General features: G+C 53.4%; 5 protein-coding genes across 13 annotated transcripts in view; 3 read left to right on the top strand and 2 right to left on the bottom strand.

Annotated features, from left to right (window-relative positions):
- THAP3 (THAP domain containing 3) overlaps positions 1-2742 on the bottom strand; it is a 399270-nt gene extending 396528 nt beyond the window's left edge. The window contains exon 1 of the mRNA XM_050787395.1: positions 2739-2742. The gene's annotated coding sequence lies outside the window, so the exon portion shown is untranslated. The remainder of the gene's footprint in view (positions 1-2738) is intronic.
- CHD5 (chromodomain helicase DNA binding protein 5) overlaps positions 1-26537 on the top strand; it is a 239481-nt gene that overhangs the window by 89670 nt on the left and 123274 nt on the right. The window lies entirely within an intron of this gene.
- The window catches only part of RPL22 (ribosomal protein L22), a 286932-nt gene that overhangs the window by 223174 nt on the left and 37221 nt on the right, over positions 1-26537 (top strand). The window contains exon 1 of one of the 9 annotated variants that reach the window (XM_050787451.1): positions 4757-4760. The exons of 7 other annotated variants lie outside the window; for them this stretch is intronic. The gene's annotated coding sequence lies outside the window, so the exon portion shown is untranslated. Of the gene's footprint in view, positions 1-4756; positions 4761-7122; positions 7127-26537 lie in introns of those variants that run through there. One more of the 9 variants, XM_050787444.1, reaches the window with a different exon arrangement.
- On the bottom strand, positions 1323-5410 carry HES3 (hes family bHLH transcription factor 3). The gene is made up of 4 exons (XM_050787443.1): positions 5353-5410; positions 2275-2370; positions 2092-2173; positions 1323-1696 (listed from the first exon to the last, which is right to left on the bottom strand). The coding sequence occupies exons 2-4, from the start codon at positions 2353-2355 to the stop codon at positions 1323-1325; spliced, it is 537 nt and encodes a 178-aa protein (XP_050643400.1). The 5' UTR covers positions 2356-2370; positions 5353-5410.
- ICMT (isoprenylcysteine carboxyl methyltransferase) lies at positions 11026-26159 on the top strand. The gene is made up of 5 exons (XM_050787379.1): positions 11026-11293; positions 12034-12122; positions 13362-13531; positions 14922-15139; positions 22026-26159. Exons 1-5 carry the CDS (start codon positions 11099-11101, stop codon positions 22206-22208), a joined length of 855 nt encoding a protein of 284 aa, XP_050643336.1. The 5' UTR covers positions 11026-11098; the 3' UTR covers positions 22209-26159.

The following is a 26537-nucleotide window of genomic DNA, read 5'->3' as shown; positions in this document are numbered from 1 at the left end:
CCGGGACCCCCACCCTCGCCCCAACTCCAGCGAGCCCACTAGGTGCGACTGTGGAGCCGGGCTTTTGAAGGACCTTGAGTCCTTCACGCGTTTGGATCAGGACGGGTTTAGTGCCCTGCAGGCCAGGGCAGTCCAAAAAGAGAAGAGCTTCTATAGAAAGTTCATATTTGTGGTTCCAAAACATGCACCTAAGTAGGCATCGCAGGGGTGGGACACATTAGACCTCTGATGTCCTCTTGATGCCCACTTCACAGATTCGCGCTGGCTTTATTCTGAATTACAAGCTGTCGGGAGGAGGTGCCAGGATCTCTGACCCCACAACCCCAGCTCCCCCTCGGTGGCCCGGGATCCTGGGCCAGAAGCCCAGGGGAAGAAAATCTGACCTGAGAACCTCCCACCACCGAAGTCCGTGCGCAGCAGTGACCTCGTTATGAACCAATAAAGTGGCGCAGCGCGCTCCGAGAGCCGTCCAGAGTGTGAATTCTCCGGCAGCCCTAGGGATCTGGAGCTGCGGGGGTCTACGGGGTCCGGGCCTGGAATGTGGGCCAGGGTCTTTGTCGAGCGAAAGGCGTTCCCCTCTCCCACGAGAGGCACCGGGTTCACTTTTGCAGCCCTCAAGCTGGTGCCACCAAGCAATGGGTCCCTTCTAGGAACCGCGTGGGCGGGGCGTCCGGGTGAGGCGGTGCATCTTAGGGGCGGGGCTTCTGAGAAGGGCAGGCCTCGGGGAATGCGCCGGCCGGGTGGGCAGCGCTGCTTGCGGAGGAGGTCTTTGGAAGCCAAGAGGGTCCCAGGTTAGGGGAGGCTGGGGGCCCCTCGCCGGCGGGGCGGGGCCAAGCGCGCTTTGTACCGGTGGGAACCGGGCGCCCGCGGTCCGCTGAATGGGCCGGGGCGGGGCAGCAATTCTCCTCGCTGCGAGGGGTCAGCTCTGCGCTGCTGCCAACTGAGACATTCCCACCGCTGCGCGGCAGCCGGGCGGGGGTGGGGGCGGGCGGGTTGCCCGCCAGGGGTCCCTGGGAAAGGGGCTCAGCCCAGGACACCCCCTCCCAGCCCCTCCGGAGGATGGGCGGAGAGCGAGCAGTCCGGCGTGTGTAGGTGGAGCTGGAGTGGGGGTGGATTATGCCCAGATGCGCAGACCCGGTCCGGAAGGGCTGGGAGTATTTCCCTGCGCTAGCGGGGCGCGCGGCCCTCTACAAGCCACCCCCGCCCGAGGACCAGAACGGACGACTGGGAGGTCCCAGCAGTCACTGTGGGCGTGCTGAAAATAGTCCCTGTGTCGCGAGACCAAATAGGGAGCGCCTTCAGTTCAGGCCATCCCCGGGGCTTCACCAGGGCCGCCACACGCGCAGGCCCAGCCCAGGGCTCTCGGCGCAGCAACTCGACGCTGGCTGCGGCGGGGGAACGCTGGCGGACGAGCCGGGGAGACCTCCGGGGAGGAGGAGCGGGGGTGGTGGGGACCGCGGGCCGCCGGCGGCCGGAGCAGGAGCCCAGACGGCGGGGGTGCAGGGGCCGTACGGCGCGGGCGCCTCCTGCACCAGCCCGGCGCTGTCCATGGTGCTGCCGGCGGCCCGCTCCGGCACCAGGGGGCAGAGCAGGCCGCCGCCGACCTCATCTCCGCGCCGAAGGAGCTGGCTCACGCCGGGCAGGCAGCTGCGGAAGCCCGACGGGTGCTCGGCTCCGCTGGGCACAGGCCAGAGCCCTGTGGGGAAAAGTGGACGAGAGAAACAGGAAGGGGAGGGGAGGGGAGGGGAGGGGAGGGAGGGGAAAGGAGGGAAGAAGCGTGTTGACGAAGGGAAGAGGAGGGCGGAGAGGTCAGACGACCCGAACGTCTCCCCCGGGGTCCAGACCTCCTACCACCCAGATCGCAATCGCACAGCCAGCCCGGGCTTTACTGCTCCTCCCTCGACCCCTAGCGAGCTGGCGCCCCCTCCTCGCCAGCTGCCCAGCTGTCCTCTTTATTTTTGAGCTGGGGGTCTTGCTGTCTTGCTATGTTGCCCAGGCTGGTCTCAAAAGCCCAGGCTCAAGAGGTCCTTGAGGCATCCCTGGCTCTGATCCCACAAGCCTCCCCCTACTCCCTCCAGCTCTCCCGTGTACCTTGCAAGGAGTTCTGAAGGCTTCTCATGTACTTCACGCTCAACTCCAGGATGTCGGCCTTCTCCAACTTGCGCTTCCGGATCTACGCCACCATGGAAAGGTCTATTAGGCCGGCCTCCCGAGGTGGAGAGAGGGAGGTTGGGATCGTATCACCCACCCACCCCCACCCTGCCTGAGTCTTACCTGGTGCGAGTAGTGTTTCTCCAGCAGCGACTTCAGCTGCTCCAGTGACACGTTGATGCGTGCCCGTCGCTTTTTCTCCATCAGCGGCTTGGAGATCTGCAGATGAACGGCCTTCAGAGTGTGGGACTGCTACCCTCCTGCCCTCTGCCCCCCCCCCACCTCCTGGGGAAGGGCACCTGCCCCTCACCCCTCAAGACCCCAGACCTTTCGGAAGTTGCCGGGGAGGCTGCCCCGGGCAGCAGGCTCCGTGCCCATGTTGCAGTCCGTGCACCAGTGTGAGGCAGTGCTGCCTTTATAGGGACCCTCGTTTACATGTCAATGAGGCCCTCTGGACTCTAGAAACCTCGAGGAGGAGGGGACCAAGGGAAGACGCATCGGGAAGCTCCCCACCTCCTTCCCTCAGCCCCCTCCCATAGCCCAGGCTTCTTCTCACCTTCAGGACCCCCACCCTGCCTCCCGAGGGACCCCCCTTCTCCTTTCTCTCTTTTCCTTATCTCTCTGGCCTCCACCACTTCCCAAGTCTGAGGACCCCTGCCATGCCCACCCCCCTCCACGCCCATCCTGTCCCAATCCCCGTAAGTTCTCTAGTCCCACTTGCCAAGTCCTTGATACCCTGGAGTGCAAGCATTCCGGGGATCACCTACTGAGGAGGTACCTGGGCCAGCTGGCCACAGGCTGCCACATGACTATGACAGGGCTCTGGGCTCCCTCGGGACTGATGACGATGCCAAGGTGACACCTCTCTGTGCACTTCATGCTCTGGCCATACCCGCAACGCCACATTAGTTGCCCTAAATGTCAGGACAATGCAGCAATTTTCTGCCTGTGGCTGCTCAAAGCCGGGCACAAGCCAAGCCCGCAGGGGCCACACAGCAACGTGCGTCCCATTAAAGCGTGCAGCCCGCCCTCGGGGCCACAGCCAGTCTCATCCTTGCTGGGGCACTGGGCTTGGGAGGGGTCCTGGTGGGGGTGTAGCCTGGGTCCCGTGTTCTCTGACACTGCTAGGATCCAACGCAGACTTCCCACAGGAGGCAGGTGGGGTGAACGCGGCTTCCTCCCCCTGCCCCACAGCCCTGGGCTTCCGGGCTGGGTAGCTTTGGTGGCAGACCCTCTCCCCATGGAGAAGCACGGGAAGTCTACTCCCATGAGCCTGCTGTCAGCTCCACGCACAGGTGGTGGTGGCAGGAGGCCACTGACATTCTGGGAAGAGCTCCAGGCCACACTTCGAGAGGCCCAGGGCCCACACCCCAATCCATGATTCAAACTATGGGGGACCCGGCCGGGCGCGGTGGCTCAAGCCTATAATCCCAGCACTTTGGGAGGCTGAGACGGATGGATCACGAGGTCAGGAGATCGAGACCATCCTGGCAGACACGGTGAAACCCCGTCTCTACTAAAAAATACAAAAAACTAGCCGGGTGAGGTGGCGGGCGCCTGTAGTCCCAGCTACTCGGGAGGCTGAGGCAGGAGAATGGCGTAAACCCGGGAGGCGGAGCTTGCAGTGAGCTGAGATCCGGCCACTGCACTCCAGCCTGGGCGACAGAGCCAGACTCTGTCTCAAAAAAAAACTATGGGGGACCCATTGGAGGAGGTGCCTGGAGCACTCGCCCCAGGATGGGTTAGGCCCTACAGCAAGGTTCTGGGGCCATCCCCCTGGTTGAACTCCAGGAGGCTGAACTGTAGTCGCTGTGATGGACAGGAAGGCTGACCTCCAGGAAGTCCCTGGGTTCAAACCTAGACATCTCCCATGGGCCCTCATGGCCTTAGTTTTGGGATTTGTAAAATGATATTCTGAACAATGCAGCCCCCATTGCTTCTCAGGGTGACAGGGAAGTCGCAAAAATTCTGCAGCTGAGCCCTGTGGCAGAGGAATGAACAAACCGGCTTCTGTGTAGGGACTCAGGGTGGGGTGCACCCCCCAGCGCTGTCAAGCCGGGGTATCTCCCCCGAGCCCGCCCCCGCCTACCCTCCCCAGGATAGCGGCGTTCCCAGGCGCCAAGCAGCGTGGAGAATCGCGCCACGCCCTCCCCCTTTCAGGCCGAGGCAGCAGCAACAGCAGCTCTGGGGCTCTCTCCATCTCGGGCCGCAGGGCCCGCGGGCCAGATCTGGGCCGACCTGGGCCTGGGAGGGCGGCGGGGGCCGAGACTAGGCGGCAGGCGCTGGCACGCGCCGGGCAGCTTTGAAGCTCCAGGACCAGCCGGGCCGGGGCGTCCTCCGTGCGACTCGCTCCGAGCTTGGGGAGGTGGCGGCGCGGTACAAAGGCACCGCGGGGCGGGCGGGCGGCGCGGCCGGGCACAAAGGGGGCAGTCGAGTGTTAAGGGCATTGTGCGGGCCCCACAAAGCGGCGCCCGCCCCCGCCCCCTCGGGGCCAAACTCCGGGCGCCCCGCTGGGCGCGGGCTTCCAGCTGCTGCACATCTGCACGAAACCCTGGCGCGCGCCGCGCCCCGGCAGGCCTCCCCTTCCCCGCGTTCTCGAGCTGCGGGGCAGCGGGGCAATTTGTCCTCTAATTACAATCCTTCCCTGTAAACCGCCGCCCGCGCCTTTCAACTCGGGTGCATTAGCAAACCAATGGCTCTCCGCGCAGCTCTCGCGGCCCGCAGCTGGGTGCCCGGCCCGCCCCCTCTCCTGAATCCGGGCCGCCATAAAGGGGCCCTGGGGCTGCCCCCGCCGGAACCCCGACACCCGCCGTTCCCAGGGCCACCACCCCTCCCAAGCCTGTCCCCTGGGATTCCAATCGCACTGGGTGGGGCCGCTCACGTGGATGGCTTAGTGTTTCTTAAGCAGTGGAAAATTGACCGCAAAATGCGCTAATTCGCAATGTTCTGCTTTGGCTGCAGGAGGCAAGGCCCGCCTTAAGGCCTGGGCGGAATTCTCAGGCGTCGCTCCGCCCTGGTCCACTGAATGGACTTCCGCCTCTGCGGCCCCCCGCACCCCAACCCCGACACTGCCCGCCGCGCCCCTTGTCCTGTGGCCCGTTTTCGGGCAGGGGTCTCCCCAACTGGAATGATTCCCCTACTTTCTGGCGCCCCCACCCGTGGCTCCTCCATCACAAACAGCCTCCTTGGTCCGCTACTCGCCTTACACTGGCCGAGGGTCGCGCAGGATCAAAGTGGAGAGAGATATTGGTGCGACTTCCACCCTCCCCTTCTCCGAGCTCTGAGCCGGGTTTCTCCCCCACCATGGCCACTTTACCCTCACTTCTTGCTCCTCTCTCTGGGCAGCCACTTCCTCTACTACTAAGTTACAGTCATTGTGCTTTGCATCTGGCAAGGTCATTGGGAAAGACAGCAGACTAGTCTCTACAGAGACCGTTCCTGGAAACCCAGGCTGAAGACTCGGAGTCCACCCCCCACCCCAGCTTGTCACGCTGCTTACAAGCCCTGAGTCTGGGCATCCTAGCACAACCTCAGGCAGGCGTGGCTCCAAAGGGGCTCACATAGACCAGGAGGTATTTTCAGAGCTGGAGGGGGAGTGGCAGTAGGTTCACCCTGTCCTCTGAGGGCAAGCAGGACAAAGCACTCTCGGGCTGCCAGGAAGGGCATGGACCAACTTAGAAGCGGGGCTTACGCAAGCTGGGATGTAGGCCACCAACTCCCTTTCCATCTTTAGCATCTGGGGTCCCCAAGGCAGCCTGGAAAGGAGCACAGGTCCAGGAGGAGAAGTGGGGAGACCCAGGCCCCCCTCTGCTCATTCAAGGAAAAAAAAACTTCCTTCTATAACTCCTGAGGGCTCTTTGAGCCTCCAAGGCTGCTCAGGGCCCCTCCTGTCTCATGTTGGGGAATTTAACACAGAAAGTGACAAGTGTCTGTGCCACTCCTTCCCTCATTTGGTTTTCCTGAGTTTGGCAAAAAAAAAAAAGAAACGAAAAAAAGAACATTATGTCAGGTCTGGAACCAAGTAGGGAGAGGTTTTCAGGCCCCAGGACAAGAGCCCTACCTGTGGCCCATCCCAGAGGATAGCCCTGTGGCTCCGGGTGGCAGCCCCTTCCCTTCTGCACTTCCAGGGGTTTGAACCAGTGCTGACTGGTGAGTGCTGCACAGGCTACTGTGGATGCAGGTGACTAGAGGGAGAAATCTGTTGTCCCCCTCTGCAGATGCATTTCAAAGTGACATGAAGTGATTGCTCCATGTAATTAACTATTGGGACACACAGCAAAAGCTCTGAAATGACTCAGCCAATTGTCTCCAGATGCGGTTGGAGAGGCTGCGATTGTTTAACTCTCTTTAGCTGTGTTGGGACTCCCAATAGCCCAGCAGACAAGGGCCCTTCAGATGACAAAGGCTGGGACTCCAGTGAGTGCATCAACGCTGACCTGGCCCAGCTCGGGGAGAGTGAGTTCAGAAAGACCCCCATTGCCCCAGGCTTTTGTATTTCTCCCCAGCTGGCTCTAATCTTTAAATATTTACCCGGCCCCTTTGTGCACATATGACTTATGCACTTTGGGCTGATGGTGCTCATAAATTACATGTTGTTTTCCTGTTTTTCAGCCTAGAAAGAGGGAGCTTTCATTCCTTCAGCCTGGAATGGCCAGAGGAGGGGAAAGAAAACTTTTGGAAGACAGGGATTCCCTCCTGGGAAGAGCTGCAGCCACACTGGACAGGCCCCTCCCTGCGGCCCTCCCAGCCTCCATGTGGACAGAGGATGGGGCAGAGGCCTGTGAATGACTGGGAGCTGCAGGGGACCAACTCTCTTTAAAAAAATCACCAACCTGGCTGGGCACAGTGGCTCACACCTGTAATCCCAGCACTTTGGGAGGCTAAGGCTGGCAGATCATGAGGTCAGGTGTTCAAGACCAGCCTGGCTAACATGGTGAAACCGCATCTCTACTAAAAATACAAAAATGAGCCGGGGGTGGTGGCAGGTGCCTGTAATCCCAGCTACTCAGGAGGCTGAGGCAGGAGAATCGCTTGAACCCAGGAGGCAGAGGTTGCAGTGAACTGGGATCCTGCCACTGCACTCCAGCCTGGGCGACAGAGTGAGACTCTGTCTCAAAAAAAAAAAAAAAAAAAAAGAAAGAAAAAAGAAAAGAAGGCCGGGCGCGGTGGCTCAAGCCTGTAATCCCAGCACTTTGGGAGGCCGAGACGGGCGGATCATGAGGTCAGGAGATCGAGACCATCCTGGCTAACCCGGTGAAACTCCGTCTCTACTAAAAAATACAAAAAACTAGCCGGGCGAGGTGGCGGGCGCCTGTAGTCCCAGCTACTCGGGAGGCTGAGGCAGGAGAATGGCGTGAACCCGGGAGGCGGAGCTTGCAGTGAGCTGAGATCCGGCCACTGCACTCCAGCCTGGGTGACAGAGCGAGACTCCGTCTCAAAAAAAAAAAAAAAAGAAAAAGAAAAAAGAAAAGAAAAAGAAGCCTAATTTCATCTCAGCCTAGAGTTTAACTTGGGAATAGCATAGTGGTTCTCAGGGTTCTCTAAAACAGGAGGTATCCACACTCGGGTTCAGGAAAGAAAGCCACCTCAGCCTGTGGGCGGATGGCAGGAGGGGGAGGGAAGGGGAGGCAGCAGAGGGAACTTCCTGCATGAGAAAGGGCTCCCTTTGTGCCTGCCTGGAAAGCTCCTAGAACAAAACACATTCAAATGCTTATTTACAAGAAAAGGCAAGCAAGGCATGCCAGGCAGAGCTGTTTTCCCTTTTTTTCTTATATTTTTGTAGGTGTGTTGTCCTGAAGCATAGAGGGATGGGTGCACAGTGGGTCTGCTTGATCAGATTGCTTTCCCCTGTAGCAGGAAAGCAGGTCCCTGTGTGGGGTCTGCGTGTTTCTGTGTATCTCCGTATGTATATTTCCCTGTGTCTATGTGCCGCCCTCTGCATGTGACTTTGTTTCTCTGGTTTGATGCCCTTATGTGCTTAGATCTGCTTCCTCTCCTTTCTCCTCCATCACTGCTCTGTGAACCCTGGGCCCTGACAGATTTGGCAACTCCTGCAACTTCTGAAAATTCTCCTTCCCTGGAGTCCGGCCCCACCTGGGAGGAGACCGCTACCTCTCCTTTCTTTCTCCCTTCTCCAAAATGGGGCTGATGAAGAGGGAGGGGCCAAGGGGAGGTGATGGGCAGAGGAGAGCATTGCTCTGGTTCTCCAGTCTGGTGACATATTACTCTGCACCCCTGAGTGGCAACAGTCCCTGGGGGTAAATCAGGGCTGTCATACATTGAGGAGAGCAAAAGCCAGAAAGGGCTTCCCAGGTACAGTGGTTTCTGGCCCCAGGACCAGCTCACTTCCAGGGGTGAAGGTGCGATGAGTGCCCTCTGGTGGTCCTGAGGTGTCCTGGTGCGGAGGGAGAGGTCCTGAGTCTGGGGGAGACCACAGGAAACTGGTGGCAGTCACAGGAGCTCTCAGCTCCCAGGAACATTCACACCCAGGCCTCCTTCCCATGTGGCACTGCAGCTGGGTGACTTTGATTTTTAAAACATTAAATCTATTTTCAATTCCCATCCACCAAGTTTAGCAAGTTTTCTGAGCACCGTTTAAACATGGTGCTAGGTGCAGTGGTGCATGCCTGTAGTCCCAGATACTCAGGAGGCTGAGGCAGGAGGGTGGCCTGAGCCCAGGAGTTTGAGGTTGCAGTGAGATCAAATGATCTCACCACTGCATTCCAGCCTGGGAAACAGAGTGAGGCCCTGTCTCGAAAAAAATCAATCAATAAAATAAAATAAAGTGGTACTGGGCTTTACAGAACAAATACCAATCTGTGCCAGAGAAATAAGGACCCCCACTGTACAGGAAACAGAGGCACATAGAATGGATTTGCCAAGGTCACAAAGCTAGGCTGCAGAGGGTGAGGGGTCTGGGATTCTAGCCCAGCCTCTCCATCCAGCTTCCCAAGTACCAGAGCTCCTGCCAGGACCTGCAGGGACTAGAGTGGAGAGGTGAGGGGCTCAGATGCAGGACTCACAGACCGCCTGCCTCTCTCGCTGACCCACCGCTTGGTGCCAGCCTCCCTGAGGGCCTGTCCCCATCCCTTCTCAGCCTTGCTTCCTCCTGCCTCTGTGCCTTTCAAACACTGAGCCCTCACTCCCTCCTTGATCTCATTTCCAATGGAGGGCAGGCTGTCCATCCCCGAGGGCCCCAAGGCCTAGCTCCGGCGTCTGTTCCTTGCAGCCTCCTCGCCCTGCCGCCATCCAAGCTGAGGGCCTCCCCTGGGGTCCCTCTCTGCTCCCCATCCTTGCTCTCCTTCTGCCCCCATTCCCAATCCTGCAGAGTTTATTCCAGTTTATCGCTTATCGGCTTTTCTCCTCCAGCACGGCTCTCTGAGCTACCTGAGGTGAGAGCATTTACTCTTTGAAAAGTAAATAATAACTTCTGATTATAAAAGTAATCTATGGGCCGGGTGTGGTGGCTCGCGCCTATAATCCCAGCACTTTGGGAGGCCGAGGCGGGTGGATCACCTGAGGTCAGGAGTTTGAAATCAGTCTGGCCAACATGGTGAAACCCCAGGCTGCCGCACTCCAGCCAGGTTGACAGAGTGAGACCTGTGCCTAAAAAAGAAAAAAAGGAAAAAAAAAAAAAAAAGGTACATATATAATCGGCGTTATATCATTTTGGCTTATAGCTCGATCATTTTCCCAGGCTCACATACCTGCCCTTTTCCCCCAAGTGAAGTCAGGATCACACCGAATAGCTTTGCCTCCTGCTATTTATAAACCTAATATAGACCGGGAGCAGTGGCTCACGCCTGTAATCTCAGCACTTTGGGAGGCCAAGGCGGGCAGATCACGAGGTCAGGAGATCAAGACCATCCTGGCTAACACGGTGAAACCCCGTCTCTACTAAAAATACAAATTAACCGGGCGGGGTGGCGGGCACCTGTAGTCCCAGTTACTCCGGAGGCTGAGACAGGTGAATGGCGTGAACCCGGGAGGAGGAGCTTGCAGTGAGCCGAGATTGCGCACTGCACTCCAGCCTGGGCAACAGAGCAAGACTCCATCTCAAAAAAACAAAAAACAAAAACGTAATATATCCTGAGCATTGCCATCACCGTCCAGCCTTGTTCCACAACAGGAATTTCAGCGGGCGGTGGTCCCGTCGCATGGATGCCCAGGTGCAGTTGTCCAGGCCGCTTTCTAGGGACCCTTAGAGGGAGGGAGGGAGATTGCCGCACTCGGCCGAACCCACGCCCCAAGGCGTCTGGTTTTCGGGGACCACGCAGGGACGGCGAGGGTGCGGCCGTTTCAAACTTTTTCTTTTTTTTGAGCTGGAGTGTCACTCTCACCCAGGCTGGAGTGCAGTGGCACAATCTCGGCTCACTGTAACCTCCGTCTCGCCGGTTCAAGCAATTATCCTGCCTCAGCCCCACCAAGTAGCTGGGATTAAAGGCGTGCGCCACCACGCCCAGCTAATTTGTGTATTTTTAGCAGAGACGGCGTTTCCCCATGTTGGCCAGGTTGGTCTCGAACTCCAGACTTCAAGTGATTCGCCCGCCTCGGGCTCCCAAAGTGCTGGGATTACAGGCGTGAGCCACTGCGCCCGGCTCGTTTCAAACTTTACATTGCTTCTTGGGACAAGAACCTCCTGAGTTTGGGACTAAGTTTGGGCAGAGGAAGGGAACGACTTCTCTCACCCCAGCCCGGCCCCAGCCCGGCACAGAGTCGGGCTCAGAGCCCGGATGTCCCCGAGGGGCGGGGCGGGGCGGGGCACTACCGCCAAATTCGGGCCACCTACGGGGCGGGCCCGAGTTCTCGCGAGAACTGGCAGGCGGCGCGCAGCTCCGGGCAGCTGCCCTTCCCGGGCCGGCGTCGGCGGCGCAGTGCGCAGGCGCGGCCGGCGCGTTTCCCCGGGCTACAGCCGTAGCCGCCGCCTGCTCGTCCGCCGCCCTGCGCCATGGCGGGCTGCGCGGCGCGGGCTCCGCCAGGCTCCGAGGCGCGTCTCAGCCTCGCTACCTTCCTGCTGGGCGCCTCGGTGCTCGCGCTGCCGCTCCTCACGCGCGCCGGCTTGCAGGGCCGCACCGGGTTGGCGCTCTACGTGGCCGGGCTCAACGCGCTGCTGCTGCTGCTCTATCGGCCGCCTCGCTACCAGGTGCAGGCCGGCGGGGGCCGGTGGGGCCTATGGGGCGGGCGGGGGTCCGCTTGGCGCGGCGCGTGGGCACCTTTCTCCCCGGGCCCGCAGCAGCCTCCCACGGGCGCGCTCTTCACCCACGAGTTTAGGTCTCAGGAAGGGACCCTCCCTCTCCGGGCTCGGGCGCCCTGCACCCGAAGAGTGGGTGTTAAATTGCAGCTCGTGCAGCTCAGCTGGTGCGCGTGGGGTGGGAGTGAGCGAGCCCGCGAGTGCTTTTATGTAACTTAAGGTGCAGAGACCTACCTGCTGCCCTGTCTCAGGTCAAAGGCCCCGCAGTGACGTGGGTGGAGCTGGGCGCACGGGCTCGGGTGCCCAGACCTCATAAACTAGGCTTAAGCAGTTTTCCTACAGCCGTGAATAATCATCGTGAATAATAATAATAGTGGCAGCTAAAATTTAGGTAGCAGTTAGTCTTAAGTGTTTTACGTGTGTGATTCTAACCACAGTCCTAAATGGTAGGTACTGTTATCCCCTGGGTGTAGATGGGGAAGCAAGCCCAGAGAGGTTAAATAACTTGGGAGGCCACACAGCCAGAGAGAAGTGGGCGCAGAATTTGAACCCAGGTCGCCCACTTCTCCCTTTCAATCTCAGCAAATCGGCTCTATCTGCTTGCCTGTGGCCTGCCTATTCTGGGAAGGTCAGCAGCCCAGATCTGTACTCTGAGGACTGCGAGTGACTGAGCTGCTCTTGGTTCCTTTCAGATAGCCATCCGAGCTTGTTTCCTGGGGTTTGTGTTCGGCTGCGGCATGCTGCTAAGTTTTAGCCAGTCTTCTTGGAGTCACTTTGGCTGGTAAGAATTCCTTTTGGAATACTGGTTTTCAGGCGAGGGTGGACAGATCAGAGGGTCAGTAGTGGCATTTCCTCATCCCTGTCTCATCTGTGACCGGCAGAAGGCTGTTCAGGGTTCTCTGGAAACAAGTCTGGCTTCCCCCTAGTTGCTCACATTTCAGCCCTTGTGATTTCGTGCCTGTGGGTTGGTTGTGAATCAGGCAGAAGCAGATCTCCCTGGCACCCCCAAAGGCGCTGTCATCAGCAGCTGTGGTGACAGCATTCAGTAACATGAGCAGCCCTTCCCAGAAGGGGTGCAGGTCCTCGGTGGCGGGCAGGGGCAGGGCTCTGGCTTGTCTTCATAGGCCTTTTTCATCTCTAATTTCTATTAGGTCACATCTAGTGCATCCCCACAGCCATTGTAGGATTTTTCCCTACACTATGATTTCAGTCCCTTGAGCCTTCTAGTCTGACCTGGATATGAACCAGTGGCTTCAAGGTAAAAAGTTTTAAATCTCCTCTTATCAATATTTTGAGCCATCTAATCCTTTGCTGGAATTATTTCAGTTTTGTTAAATTTTGTATCCGACATACATCACTCCTTTATGTTGTTATCTCCCTCTTTCATGTTTTATTGTGTGTAGTGTCATTTTTAAAGGACAGAAGGGTCCATAATGCCTCCGTGACCTGTGGGTTTGTTTTGCCTGTGACATTCAAAAACAGTCCCTTGCTGGGTGCAGTGGCTTACGCCTGTAATCCCAGCACTTTAGGAGGCCGAGGTGGACAGATCACGAGGTCAGGAGTTCAAGACCAGCTTAGCCAACATAGTGAGGCCAGGAGTTCGAGACCAGCCTTGCCAGCATAGCAAAACCCTGTCTCTACTGAAAATACAAAAATTAGCCGGGCGTGGTGGTGGGCACCTGTAGTCTGAGCTACTTGGGAGGCTGAGGCAGGAGAATCGCTTGAACCTGGGAGGCAGAGGTTGCAGTGAGCCGAGATCGCACCATTGCACTCCAGCCTGGGTGACACAACGAGACTCTGTTTCAAAAAAAAAAAAGACTGGAAACAAAACTAGTCCCTTAAAAACTCCACTTTTTACAAGCCTGAGGTAGTAGATGCTGCGATGGGTACCTGTGTCCATGCTCAGACAGGTGAGAACAGGGCCTCATGGACTTAGGGACAGCTCAGGAGACCAACATCTGCACTTACGGCTAACTTGGTTCTCTTGTCCCAACTTAACTCTCTTTTTGTCTTTAAATAGGTACATGTGCTCCCTGTCATTGTTCCACTATTCTGAATACTTGGTGACAGCAGTCAATAATCCCAAAAGTCTGTCCTTGGATTCCTTTCTCCTGAATCACAGCCTGGAGTATACAGTAGCCGCTCTTTCTTCTTGGTTAGAGTTCACACTTGAAAATATCTTTTGGCCAGGTTAGTGTGCCTTATGTCCCCCTCTGGAGGGGAAAAGGGTGGCTCCCATTCAGGCTGAGGACAGTGACATTGATTCACCTTTCAAGTCTAATCTCCCCCAAGCGATTTTCCACAGACCTCTATCCTCACTAAGCTATTTATAAAGGATGAGCTCCACTCGTGAATTCTGCCTCTGGATTTTGACTCGAGGACGTGCTGACCTTTTGCTTTAAAGTTTGCATCACATAGTGCACCATCTAATGTGAAGTCCCAACCTTGGGTAGTTGTGATTCTGATTTTACAATCAGATGATATTTAGATGTTTCATGTAAGAGTTTACTGGCCAGGCATAGTAGCTCACGCCTGTAATCCCAGCACTTTGGGAGGCTGAGGTGGGTGGATCACATGAGGTCAGGAGTTTGAGACCAGCCTGACCAGCATGGTAAAACCACATCTCTACTAAAAATACAAAATTAGTCGGGCCTGGTGGTGCATGCCTGTAATCCTAGCTACTTGGGAGGCTGAGGCAGGAGAATTGCTTGAGCCCAGGAGGTGGAGGTTGCAGTGAGCCGAGATTGTGCCATTGCACTCCAGCCTGGGCAATGAGAGTGAGACGCTGTCTCAAAAAAAAAAAAAAATATTGACTAACAAAAGCCTCTGTATGTGGAATGCACTCTGAAATTGAATGTCTCACAGCCAATGAAATGAAATACATGTAGCTCCTGGGATTCAGGGTGGAAACCTTGGACCCTTCTTTTCTTCTCTTTTTTTCTTTCTTTTTTTTTTTTTTTGAGACGGAGTCTCGCTCTGTTGCCCAGGCTGGAGTGCAGTGGCGAGATCTCAGCTCACTGCAAGCTCTGCCTCCCGGCTTTACACCATTCTCCTGCCTCAGCCTCCCGAGTAGCTGGGACTACAGGCGCCCGCCACCTCGCCTGGCTAGTTTTTTGTACTTTTTAGTAGAGACGGGGTTTCACCGTGTTAGCCAGGATGGTCTCGATCTCCTGACCTCGTGATCCGCCCGTCTTGGCCTCCCAAAGTGCTGGGATTACAGGCTTGAGCCACCGCGCCTGGCCCTTTTCTTCTCTTAGCTGTACTTGTCCCCAAATGAAGGACTGAGCATGTGGCTGGGGGTGGTGAACCAGAGAACCCATCAGCTGTAGCAAGAGAGCATCTCTTTACCATGATGCTTTCATTGTGCTTATTGGCATTTTAAAGTAAACCGATGAACAGCACAACTTAGGAGAATGTGTTTTCTTATGAAATTTTAACATGATGACAAATGCTGATTGCCCACGAGCACATTTTCTGTTTCTGTCTTTGGGAAAATAGGTTAATTTTAAGCAGTGCGAAGGGAAGCTCAGCCGGCCAATGTTTTCACTCCTCGTGTGTCATCGATGTCTCTCTCCCACAGAACTGAAGCAGATCACCTGGCTCAGTGTCACAGGGCTGCTGATGGTGGTCTTCGGAGAATGTCTGAGGAAGGCGGCCATGTTTACAGCTGGCTCCAATTTCAACCACGTGGTGCAGAATGAAAAATCAGATACACATACTCTGGTGACCAGCGGAGTGTACGCTTGGTTTCGGCATCCTTCTTACGTCGGGTGGTTTTACTGGAGTATTGGAACTCAGGTATAATATCAAATATGACACCACTCCCCTTTTTTATTTTTTATTTTTTTAAGTAACATTTTAAACATTGTGATACAATTCACATACCATAAAAGTCACCATTTCGAAGTACACAATTAGTGGTTTTCAGTGTGTTCATGAGGTTGTTGGTCTCCTTTAAATAATAGGTACGTGTTCTTCTTGGCGTGTTTCAAGTGATAATTTAATAAAAGTCAAGAGAACTAATGTAGTCTGTAATGCTTTTTAGTATGTGCCCAAAACCTGGGTGCATAAATCCTTGGTGCTATTAGCTACCTGCTGTATCCCTTTATCCTGTTTCTGCCTGGTTGTTTTTTTTTTTTCTTTTTTCTTTTTTTTTCGGTAGAGACAGGGTCCTACTATGTTGCCCAGGCTGGTGTCAAACTCTTGGCCTTGAGTGATCCTCCCACCTCAGCTTTGCAAAGTGCTAGCATTATAGGCATGAGCCATTGTGCCTATCCCCTTCTCTGCCCCTTCAACCTATTAATAGATCTGAAACACCCCAGAGGGGCTGAGGACAGAGATGGCCCTTAGGGAAGGGAGTGCCCTCTACCACTCAGGTGGCAGCTTGGCTGGATTTCATCAGAAATAGGTATTAATGGGGTCGAGGCCATGTGTTAGTGAGCTGTGTGGAGCCATGTAGGTTTGTTCTGTCTCAGGCTGAAGAAAAGGCCTTGTTTCTTTTTTTTTTTTTTTTTTGAGACCTAGTCTTGCTCTGTTGCCCAGGCCAGAGTGCAGTGGTGCGATCTTGGCTCACTGCAACCTCTGCCTCCCAAGTAGCTAGACACAAACCACCATGCCTGACTACTGTTTGTATTTTTTTTTGTAGAGACAGCGTTTCTCGAGTTGTCCAGAGCCGTCTTGAACTCCTGAGCTCAAGCAATCTGCCCTCCTGGGCCTCTCAAAGTGCTGGGATTACAGGCTTGAGCTACGGTGCCTGGCCTTTTTTTTTTTTTGAGACGGAGTCTCACTTGTCGCCCAGGCTGGAGTGCAGTGGTGTGATCTCAGCTCACTGCAACCTCCACCTCCCAGGTTCAAGCGATTCTCCTGCTTCAGTCTCCTGAGTAGCTGGGACTACAGGCACCCACCACCACGGCTGGCTAATTTTTTGTATTTCTAGTAGAGACAGGGTTTGACTGTGTTAGCCAGGATGGTCTTGATCTCCTGACCTCATGATCCGCCCGCCTGGGCCTCCCAAAGTGCTGGGATTACAGGTGTGAGCCACCACGCCCAGCTTTTTTTTTTTTTTAAGATAGGATGTTGCTGTGTTACCCAGGCTGGAGTGCAGTGTTGTGATCATGGCTTACTGCAGCCTTGACCTCCTGAGCTCAAGTGATCCTCCTACCTCAGCCTCCGAAGTAGCTGGAACACATTACAGGTGTGTGCCACCACATCCGGCTAATTTTTAAATTTTCTGTAGAGGTGGTTCTCCCGGCCGGTTGCCTGTAATCCCAGCACTTTGGGAGGCTGAAGTGGGTGAATCACTTGAGGTTAGGAGTTTGAGACAAGCCTAGCCAACATGGCAAAAACCCATCTCTATTAAAAATACAAAAATTAATTGGGCATGGTGGCACATGTCTATAGTCCCAGCTACTCGGGAGGCCTAGACCTGAGAATTGCTTGAACCTGGGAGATGGAGGTTGCAGTGAGCTGAGACCATGCCACTGCACTTCAGTCTGGGTGATGGAGTGAGACTCTGTCTCAAAAAAAGAGATGGTTCTCCCTTTGTTGCCCATGCTGGGCTTGAACTCCTGGGCTCAAGTGATCCTCCCACCTTGGCCTTCTAAAGTGCTGGGATTAGGCCAGGCGTGGTGGCTCATGCTTACAGTTCCAGCTAGTTGAGAGACTGAGGCACGATATTTGCTTGAATCGAAGGCAGAGGTTGCAGTGAGCCGAGATCACGCCACTGCACTCCAGCCAGGGTGACACAGCAAGACTCTGTCTCAAAACAAAAAAAAAAAGAAAAGAAAAAGTGTTAGGATTATATAGGTATGAGCCACTGCACCTGACTCTCTCTCTCTGTGTGTGTGTGTGTGTGTGTGTGTATATATATATATATATTTTTTTTTTTTATGTATGGTTTTTCTTTTTTTTTTTGTTTTTGAGGCAGGGTCTCTCACCCAGGCTATAGTGCGTTGGCATGATCATGGCTTACTGCAGCCTCGACCTCTTGCGCTCAAGTGATCCTCCCACCTTAGTCTCCTAAGTCTGTGTGGCCCAGGCTGGAGTGCAGTGGCACAATCTCGGCTCACTGCAACCTCCGCCTCCCGGGTTTGAGGGATTCTCCTGCCTTAGCCTTCTAAGTAGCTGAGACTACAGATGTGTGTCACTACACCCAGCTAATTTTTTTTTTTTAATTAATTTATTTTTTTGAGATGGAGTTTCGCTCTTGTTGCCCAGGCTGGAGTGCAATGGCGTGATCTCAGCTCACCGCAACCTCTGCCTCCCAGTTCAAACGATTCTCCTGCCTCAGCCTCCTGAGTAGCTGGGATTACAGGCATGCGCCACCACACCCGGCTAATTTTGTATTTTTAGTAGAGACGGGGTTTCTCCATGTTGATCAGGCTGTTCTCAAACTCCCGACCTGAGGTGATCTGCCTGCCTTGGCCTCCCAAAGCACTGGGATTACAGGCGTGAGCCACCATGCCCAGCCCCTGGCTAATTTTTGTATTTTTATAGAAGCAGGGTTTTGCCATGTTGCCTAGGCTGTTCTCAAACTCCTGGGGTCGAGTGATCCACCCGCCTCAGCCTCCCAAAGTGCTGGGATTATAGGTGTGAGCCACCACATATATTTTTTCTTTCTTTTTTTTTGAGACAGAGTCTCACTCTGTCGCCCAGGCTGGAGTGCAGTGGCGCGATCTTGGCTCACTGCAGCCTCCACCTCCCGGGTTCAAGTGAATCTCCTGCCTCAGCACCCTGAGTAGCTGGGATTACAGGTATGCACTACCACGCCCAGCTAATTTTTTGTATTTTTTAGTAGGTTTAATAGGGGTTTCACCATGTTGGCCAGGCTGATCTCAAACTCCTGACCTCAGATGATCTACCTGCTTCAGCCTCCCAAAGTGCTGGGATTACAGGCATGAACCACCGCACCCTGCCTGTATATTTCTTTTTTAAAATTATTACTTGGCTAGGCACAGTGGTTTTGGGAGACCAGAGCAGGAGGATTGCTAGAGGCCAGGAATTAGAAACCAGCTTGGTCAACATAGTGAGAACCCTTCTCTCCAAAGGAAAAAGTTAAAAATATATCTGGAAGTGGCTCGTGCACCTGTAATCCCAGTTACTCAGGCGGCTGCGGCAGGAGGATCGCTTTGATTGCTACTGTACCCCAGTCTGGGCAACAGAGTGAGACCCTGTCTTCCAAAATAAAATTATTTATTTGTGTATTAAAGATGAGAGCTTACCGTGTTGCCCAGGCTAGTCTCAAACTCCTGGGCTCAAGCAGCCGTCCTGCTTTCGTCTCCTGAGTAGCTGGGACTATAAGTGTGCACCACCATGCCCAGCTAATTTTTTGTTTTTAGTAGAGATGGGGTCTTACTGTTGCCCAGGCAGATCTCGAACTCCTGGGCTCAAGCAGGCCTCTCACTGCAGCCTCCCAAAATGCTGGGATTACAGGCGTGATCCACCATGCCCAACCCCAAGCCTTATTTCTTGAAAATGTTTCTTGGCCGGGCGCGGTGGCTCAAGCCTGTAATCCCAGCACTTTGGGAGGACCGAGACGGGCGGATCACGAGGTCAGGAGATCGAGACCATCCTGGCTAACGCAGTGAAACCCCGTCTCTACTAAAAAATACAAAAAACTAGCCAGGCGAGGTGGCGGGCGCCTGTAGTCCCAGCTACTCGGGAGGCTGAGGCAGGAGAATGGTGTAAACCCGGGAGGCAGAGCTTGCAGTGAGCCGAGATCCGGCCACTGCGCTCCAGCCTGGGTGACAGAGCAAGACTCTGTCTCAAAAAGAAAAAAAAAAAGAAAATGTTTCTTGATTCTTTACTCTTGGTCCTAGAAAAACTTGGCCAAAGAATGTGAATACATCTTGGAAAATTCACCAAGTCTTTGGGCGAATCCAGAGATCTCTCAGGCATCCCATCAGCAATGCATAGTCCTTGGTGACTCTCTGGTGACCCCTAACGGTATAGTTGGGGCAAATTATTCCATAGCTTTTACTTTACATTTTTTGTTACTAAAATATGTAAAACCCTCACATTAACAAGCACCTTCCCTGGGAACAAATTGGTTATGACTGAATAATGTAATTTGCCATAAATGTTTGCTTACTGTATACATATGTGCACTAGAACCAAAGGGTTTTCCATACTTTTTTGCCTATATATATTTTTTTACATCGTGCTCCAGCACTTGTATCTGTATGAACAGAACATGTCTTTCCTAGTGTAATAATTACCCTTACCATGTAAAAAACCCTGTTTTCTATCTTAACTATTTGCAGTACTGTTCATGATGCACTAAATGATTTCATGGCTCAGTAACAGGCGATAGCCTGCTATCAAGAACTCCCGCTGTAGGGTATCCCCAGCAAGCTATGCCAGATGTGAGGGTACAGGCCCTGGAGTCACTGACGGGGCCAGTCCTGATTCTGACATTCACTGCTTGGCCTCCCTCCCCTCTCACGTTAAAGTGGGGGCAGCTAGACGTAGTGGCACATGCCTGTAGTCCCCCCTACTCGGGAAGCTGAGGCGGGAGGATGGCTTGAGCCCAAGAGTTCAAGTCCAGTCTGGGCAATATAGTGAGACCCTGTCTTTAAAAAATAAAGGCTGGGTGCGGTGGCTAATGCCTGTAATCCCAGCACTTTGGGAGGCCGAGCTGGGCGGATCACAAGGTCAGGAGATCGAGACCATCCTGTGAATGGTGAAACCCTGTCTCTCTAAAAATACAAAAAATTAGCCAGGCGTGGTGGTGAGCGCCTGTAGTCCAGCTACTCGGGAGGCTGAGGCAGGAGAATGGTGTGAAGCCAGGAGGCGGAGCTTGCAGTGAGCCAAGATCGCGCCACTGCACTCCAGCCTGGGCAACAAAGTGAGACTCCTTTTCAAAAAAATAAATAAATAAATATTTTAAAAAACAAAGTGGGGATATTAGCTTGCCCTCAAAGGTTTGCCATGAGAGTTGAACAGGGTAATGATTGTAAAAGGCTTAGCACGGCACTGGGAACACAGTAAGTGCTCAATAAGAGAAGGTGTGAGAGGTCAGGACATGAGCCTGGCTCTCCAGGTGGCTGAACTGGAGCCTAAAATGTATGTTCAGAAAACGTACAGAAAATGTATGTCGGGGAAGATGCACATCCACAGGGGACCAGTGGGCAGGAGTAGGTGAGTGGTTCCCTGAGGAGCTGGGGCATGCTTTTGGCCTTGAAGGACTGTTTGGCTGGGGATCAGTAAGAAGGATGTTCTTTTTTTTTTTTTTTTTTTTTTTTCCTTGAGAGGGAGTTTCGCTCTGTTGACCAGGCTGGAATGCAATGGCTATCTCAGCTCACTGGAACCTCTGCCTCCTGGGTTCAAGCAATTCTCCTGCCTCAGCCTCCCCAGTAGCTGGGATTATAGGCTTCCACCACTACGTCTGGCTAATTTTTGTTTTTGATAGAGACGGGGTTTTACCATGTTGGCCAAGCTTGTCTCAAACTCCTGACCTCAGGTGATCTGCCCGCCTTGGCCTCCCAAAGTACTGCAGTTAACAGACGTGAGCCACTGCACCTGGCCAGGATGTTCTTTTTTTTTTTTTTTTGAGACGGAGTCTTGCTCTGTCCCCCAGGCTGGAGTGCAGTGGCCGGATCTCAGCTCACTGCAAGCTCCTCCTCTCGGGTTCATGCCATTCTCCTGCCTCAGCCTCCCGAGTAGCTGGGACTACAGGCACCCGCCACTTCGCCCGGCTAGTTTTTTGTATTTTTTAGTAGAGACGGGGTTTCACCGTGTTAGCCAGGATGGTCTTGATCTCCTGACCTCATGATCCGCCCGTCTCGGCCTCCCAAAGTGCTGGGATTACAGGCTTGAGCCACCGCGCCCAGCCCAGGATGTTCTTAAAGGTGGAAGAAAGGGCCAGGAGTTCGAGACCAGCCTGGGCAACATAGTGAAACCCCAAAATACAAAAATTAGCTGGGTGTGGTGGCGCATGCCCTTAGTCCCAGCTCCTTGAGAAGCTGAGGTGGGAGGATCACTTGAGCCCAAGAAGTTAAGGCTGCAGTGAGCCATGATCACGCCACTGCACTCCACGTGGCAGAGTGAGAACCCGTCTCCAGGGAGGAGAGGGAAAAAGGTAGGAGGCAAAGTGGGCACAGCGTGGGGAAGGCAGGAGACTGGGGAAGTAGGCGAAATGCTGCTTTTCTTGGGTTGGAAACCCAGACTCAGGAGGTGGGATTGAGGCTCTGGAGCTCTCTGAGCATGGAGGTGATCTGCTGGAAGGGGCATTTCGGAAGCTCAGTTTTGTGGCCCCGTATCTCGTGCTGAAGCAGAGGCTCTGGGTTTAGGAGGCAGAGGCCCAGGCAGCTGTGGTGTAAGCAAATGCATTTGTGGTGGGAGGGTCCTGGGCAGGAAGGCAGCGTGCATGGGACCTCATGTTGGGGAGCTCACACCAGGAGGTGGGGGGCATTGCTGTCACCCCAAGCTGAGGGTTGAAATCCAAGAGGTTGATCTTGTGATTTTCAGATCTCTGTCATGTAAGAGGAGCAACAGAAAAGCACGTGAGAAAGGCCTGCAGCACTGAGTGCTTAGGGCTACGGTGACAGTACTGCTCCCAGAGACCCTGACAGTCTCAGCAGGGCATGGGCACAGAAATCCTCTGGGTATTAGAGACAGACGCCCACCAAAGCACAGGGCATCATCCCACGGTCACCCTGATGAGCCCGGTGTCTCCCTCTGTTAGGTGATGCTGTGTAACCCCATCTGCGGCGTCAGCTATGCTCTGACGGTGTGGCGATTCTTCCGCGATCGAACAGAAGAAGAAGAAATCTCACTAATTCACTTTTTTGGAGAGGAGTACCTGGAGTATAAGAAGAGGGTGCCCACGGGCCTGCCTTTCATAAAGGGGGTCAAGGTGGACCTGTGACGGGCAGTGGCTCCGGTGACCTTGGGGCCTCCAGCCCCGTGCAGCCTGGGACAAAACTGTTTCTGGTTGGCTGCTGCAACATGGATTTTCTTAATCGTTTTACATCGTTAGTCACTCTTCTGGAATGTCACTCAAGACCAAGCGGTCAGAAGGCCTGAGGACCCAAGGCCCCACTGGAGCAGTCTGTCCTTATGCCGAATCAAGGCAGAACATGAGTGAAAGACGAATAAGAGGCAAATCACAGCAATATTCCACAGCGCCCTCCAGAGTGACCTGGGGAGGACCGAGGCCACACGCCACTGCCCCCGAGGCCAGAGTGTAAGTAAGGGATAACCAGGACTCCCTGGGAGAGATGGACTCTGTCCTCAGCAACACTTCCACAGCAGAACGGGGTAGCAGGTACCCCTTCTTATCAGCATTAAAAATGCATTTACAACCTTTCATTTAACCGAAAAACACAAACCGCTTTAACCTCTTTATTTCTGTCCCTCACTGCATGAACATCTATACAATTTTAAAAATATTTCCTCATAGGATGCTTTGGCCTTTCATCTATTTAATCATAGCTACATATCTATTTTTTATAAGTAGCAGTACACATTCAAAGGGGTATTCCTAGCTCAACGCTTGGTGTTCTAGCTCAACTTTTATCCTGCAGCAAGTAAGCCTAGATACCTCCACACAATTTGGCTGAGTGGCTTTGTGTGAACGTGGCCCCAGGCCAAGGGGATCATGGCCCTGGCTGGCTTTCCTGGGGGTCTCAGCTCCTGTTGTCAGTGACAGGCGGCTCAAAGGAGCGTCCATTTCTCTTGATCCAGAAGTGCTAAGTGAATGCCTGCTCTGTGCATGGCCTTAAACACTGAGAAGTGCTGCTCTCCATTTATTTGGGATTTGATTCTCATTTTACCATAGCTTATATTCTCAATTTCAATGTCAGTCTCAGAACTCTTGTTTTATGTGTTGTGTTCTCAAAATTACATTGTCCCTCATGTCATTTCAAACTGTTTTCAAAGGGATTTGAACATACACAACTACAAATCCAAGCAGACTGACTCTCAAAAATAATCTTAAATACTGCAAATAGTCCCAACCAAGATTCAGTCAATATGTTTGTTTTGCAAGTTTAGGAGAGTAGTTGGCTTTGAGTCACACATGGAAGCTTTAAGAGGTGAAACGCTGGCTTCATTCTGGACTAGACAGGAACTTGGCCTCAGCGTGAGATCCTGCCATGCAGTGTTACGGTGGCACTGAAGAAGTATGAATGTGAAGGCGTGGGCTTGGGGCCAGAGCACCACTCTGCTGCCCCACCACGCAGCTTGTGAGGAGCCACTAAACCTTTCCGTGCCTAGACCTCCCCATCTGTGGAATGGGGTCAATACCACCTACCTCACAGGGGTGTTGTGAGGACTGAGAAGAACAATGTCAAATGTTTTTAATACTCGGATGTGGGGGCAACATCAATGAAATCTGTACTGTATAAAAGCTACACAAAAATGGGCAGACATTTGGTTAATTGTACCAGATACCTAAAATGTATGTTCAGAAAAGCATTTTATCAACTCAGAGATACGACGTGTTTCTAGATTTCATGGCTTAATGAATTTTTTCATTGTTATATATACCAAAGAGGCTTACGGGTTCATTGATTACTAGTATGACAGCTGCTGGTTTGAAAACCAGACGGCCAGGCACGGTGGCTCACGCCTGTAATCCCAGCAATTTGGGAAGCCAAGGTGGGTGGATCATGAGGTCAGGAGTTCAAGACCAGCCTGGCCAACATGATAAAACCCCGTCTCTACTAAAAATACAAAAAATAGCTGGATGTGGTGGCGGGTGCCTGTAATCCCAGCTACTCAGGAGGCTGAGGCAGGAGAATCCTTTGAACCCAGGAGGCGGAGGTTGCAGTGAGCTGAGCCATTGGACTTCAGCCTGGGCAACAGGGTGAGACAAAAAAAAAAAACCAAAACCAGACAGACTTGCCCATCGGCCCTCACAACATGCATGCAGTGGGACTCTAGCCAAGGCGGTGGCCAAGCCATCAGTAACAATTTCTCTGGAGTGAATGAATGATCCCCAGTGGGACCATGCATGCCTAGGGCAGCAAATTCCACTTCCTAGAACTGCAGACCGGGAGAGGATGTAGTTAGATTCTGGCAGCCCGCCCCGGCTCTTTGAGGGAAGGTTCTTTCCCCTGCTCTGAGTAGGGCGGGCCCAGCCTCCATTCCCATTGGGAGCCACGAAGTCGTCTTGTTGATAGGTGTAGGGCAGCTGTTGGCAGCCGCTGGCCTTGTGGATGGTAAGCTGACGGTGTTGGCATTTAATGCCATCCTCCATCTGCCAGAACCCAGAAAGTCCACCTTCCTGCCAGGCCCACCAGCTGGAAGGAGCCCAGGAGGCAGGTCTTAGGGTTTCACGGTGAAATGCTGCCTGACACCAGGGAAAACCTGACATTGTATTCTGCTTGAGAGAGGAATTCCAGGGGTAGGGATGGTGAGAGAACATTCCCAGCCTCTTTATAATCCCAGGGCAGCAGTCAGCAATTACTTAGGGATAAAAGATGAACTCTTTTTTTTTTTTTTTTTTTTTAGATGGGGTCTTGCTCTGTGGCACAGGCTGGAGGCTGGAGTGCAGTGGCACCATCTCGGCTCACCACAACCTCCGCCTCCCGGGTTCAAGCGATTTTCCTGCCTCAGCCTCCTGAGTAGCTGGGATTACAGGCTTAAGACACCATGCCCGGCTCTTTTTTCGAGACGGAGTCTCACATTGTCGCCCAGTGGAATGGCACTATCTCCACTCACTGCAACTTCTGCCTCCCGAGTTCAAGCGATTCTCCTGCCTCACCTCCCAAGCAGCTGGGATTACAGGCATGTGCCACCATGCCCGGCTAGTTTTTTGTATTTTTAGTAGAGACGGAGTTTCACCATCTTGGCCAGACTGGTCTCGAACTCCTGACCTCATGATCTGCCTGCCTCGGCCTCCCAAAGTGCTGGGATTATAGGCGTGAGCCACCACGCCTGGCCAAGATGAACTCCTTAAGGGCAGGATTTGGTAAGTGATTGACTTCTGTTTAGTTCTGTGATCTTGAGATTATTTTTAGCTTTATAAATTTAGCAGTGGCAGGGCCCGCAGAGAATCAGGTTAGTGCGGTAAAGGCCACATCACCAATTTTCTCAATTTAAAAAACTGTCAAGAGATTTATTTTTCCATTGCAGGTTTTAAAGTGGAGATTCTTAAGTGGAAAATAGGTACTGCTCAGAACAAAGCTACTTGGAAACAGCACAACATGAAGCCTTTTGTGAGGGCTTGCAGGCCGCTGCTGAGTGGCAGTTTACAGAAGAGGTCGCGGGGTGAGCCTCTTAGGACAGAAAACAGAAGGCAGCAGTGCACCTGCCACCCCTTTGTTGGTGCAAGCTGCTCCTTGAGCCTAAAAAGTAGGCTTTATTCATCCCTTCTGTTCATTTACCAACCTGGGGGATTGATATGACCAGGGAAAACATTCCTAAACCAGGAAGCTGCACTAGCCGATCAGGCTTGGTAAGGTCTCGGCCACAGCTGGCTGCTAGGAGTACCCCCACGATAGGCACAGCACACCACTGTCCCTTCGCTGCACTTTCTTCCTGCCTTAGGTAGGTGGGCTTGCCCACCATAGTTTGCTTTTGTCGTGGTTTGGCAAGGTTAGAAGACCTTGACCTCTCTGTCTTGCTGGGAAGTGCTTACTCTCTGGGCCACTGCTGCAGAAGACGTGGTACTTGTCATGGGTTTGGAAGACACAGCCATCTGCAGTAGAGGCAGCCTATCCCATTGCAAGGAGAGGAACTTAATGGAGTAATTATTCTACTCTTCTTTTTACATACAGAAATGTTTATTTAAATATTCTAAATTGGATTTTCTTTCACAGATACTGATTATTCTTTCGAGTTCTTAAATAAAACGGCACTTGATTTCACTCAACCACAGTGTGATTGTGTGGGATGTGAAACTCTGAGGTCACTCTTGGGTAAGAGGTGTCTTAAGCCTTCAGCCTCAAACCACATGTGTTTTGCCTCCTCAATTTCTTTCTGAATTCGTACCTCTAACCAGTTGTAATGATAATTCCTTTTGCCCTACAGGCCACCACATAGGTTTGTAAGGCCTTGGAACAGGAGCCTCAGTGCCCTGAAGTAGCAGGTGCAGGGGCAGTGGACGTTGATGTGAGTGATGTGTTATGTGTTGAATGTGCTGCTATGTTAGCATGTAGACCCATTTACTGTTAATCACTGAATCAAGCTGGATATTTGCTTAAATGTGACTATCTGGGCATCGTTTTGCCACAAAAACTTTTAAAAGTTT

The sequence above is a fragment of the Macaca thibetana genome, chromosome 1 (genome assembly GCF_024542745.1).
Source record: "Macaca thibetana thibetana isolate TM-01 chromosome 1, ASM2454274v1, whole genome shotgun sequence".
Classification (NCBI taxonomy): domain Eukaryota; kingdom Metazoa; phylum Chordata; class Mammalia; order Primates; family Cercopithecidae; genus Macaca; species Macaca thibetana.
The sequence above is the reverse complement of the archived record's forward strand: the minus strand, read 5'-3'. Positions and strand labels throughout refer to the sequence as shown.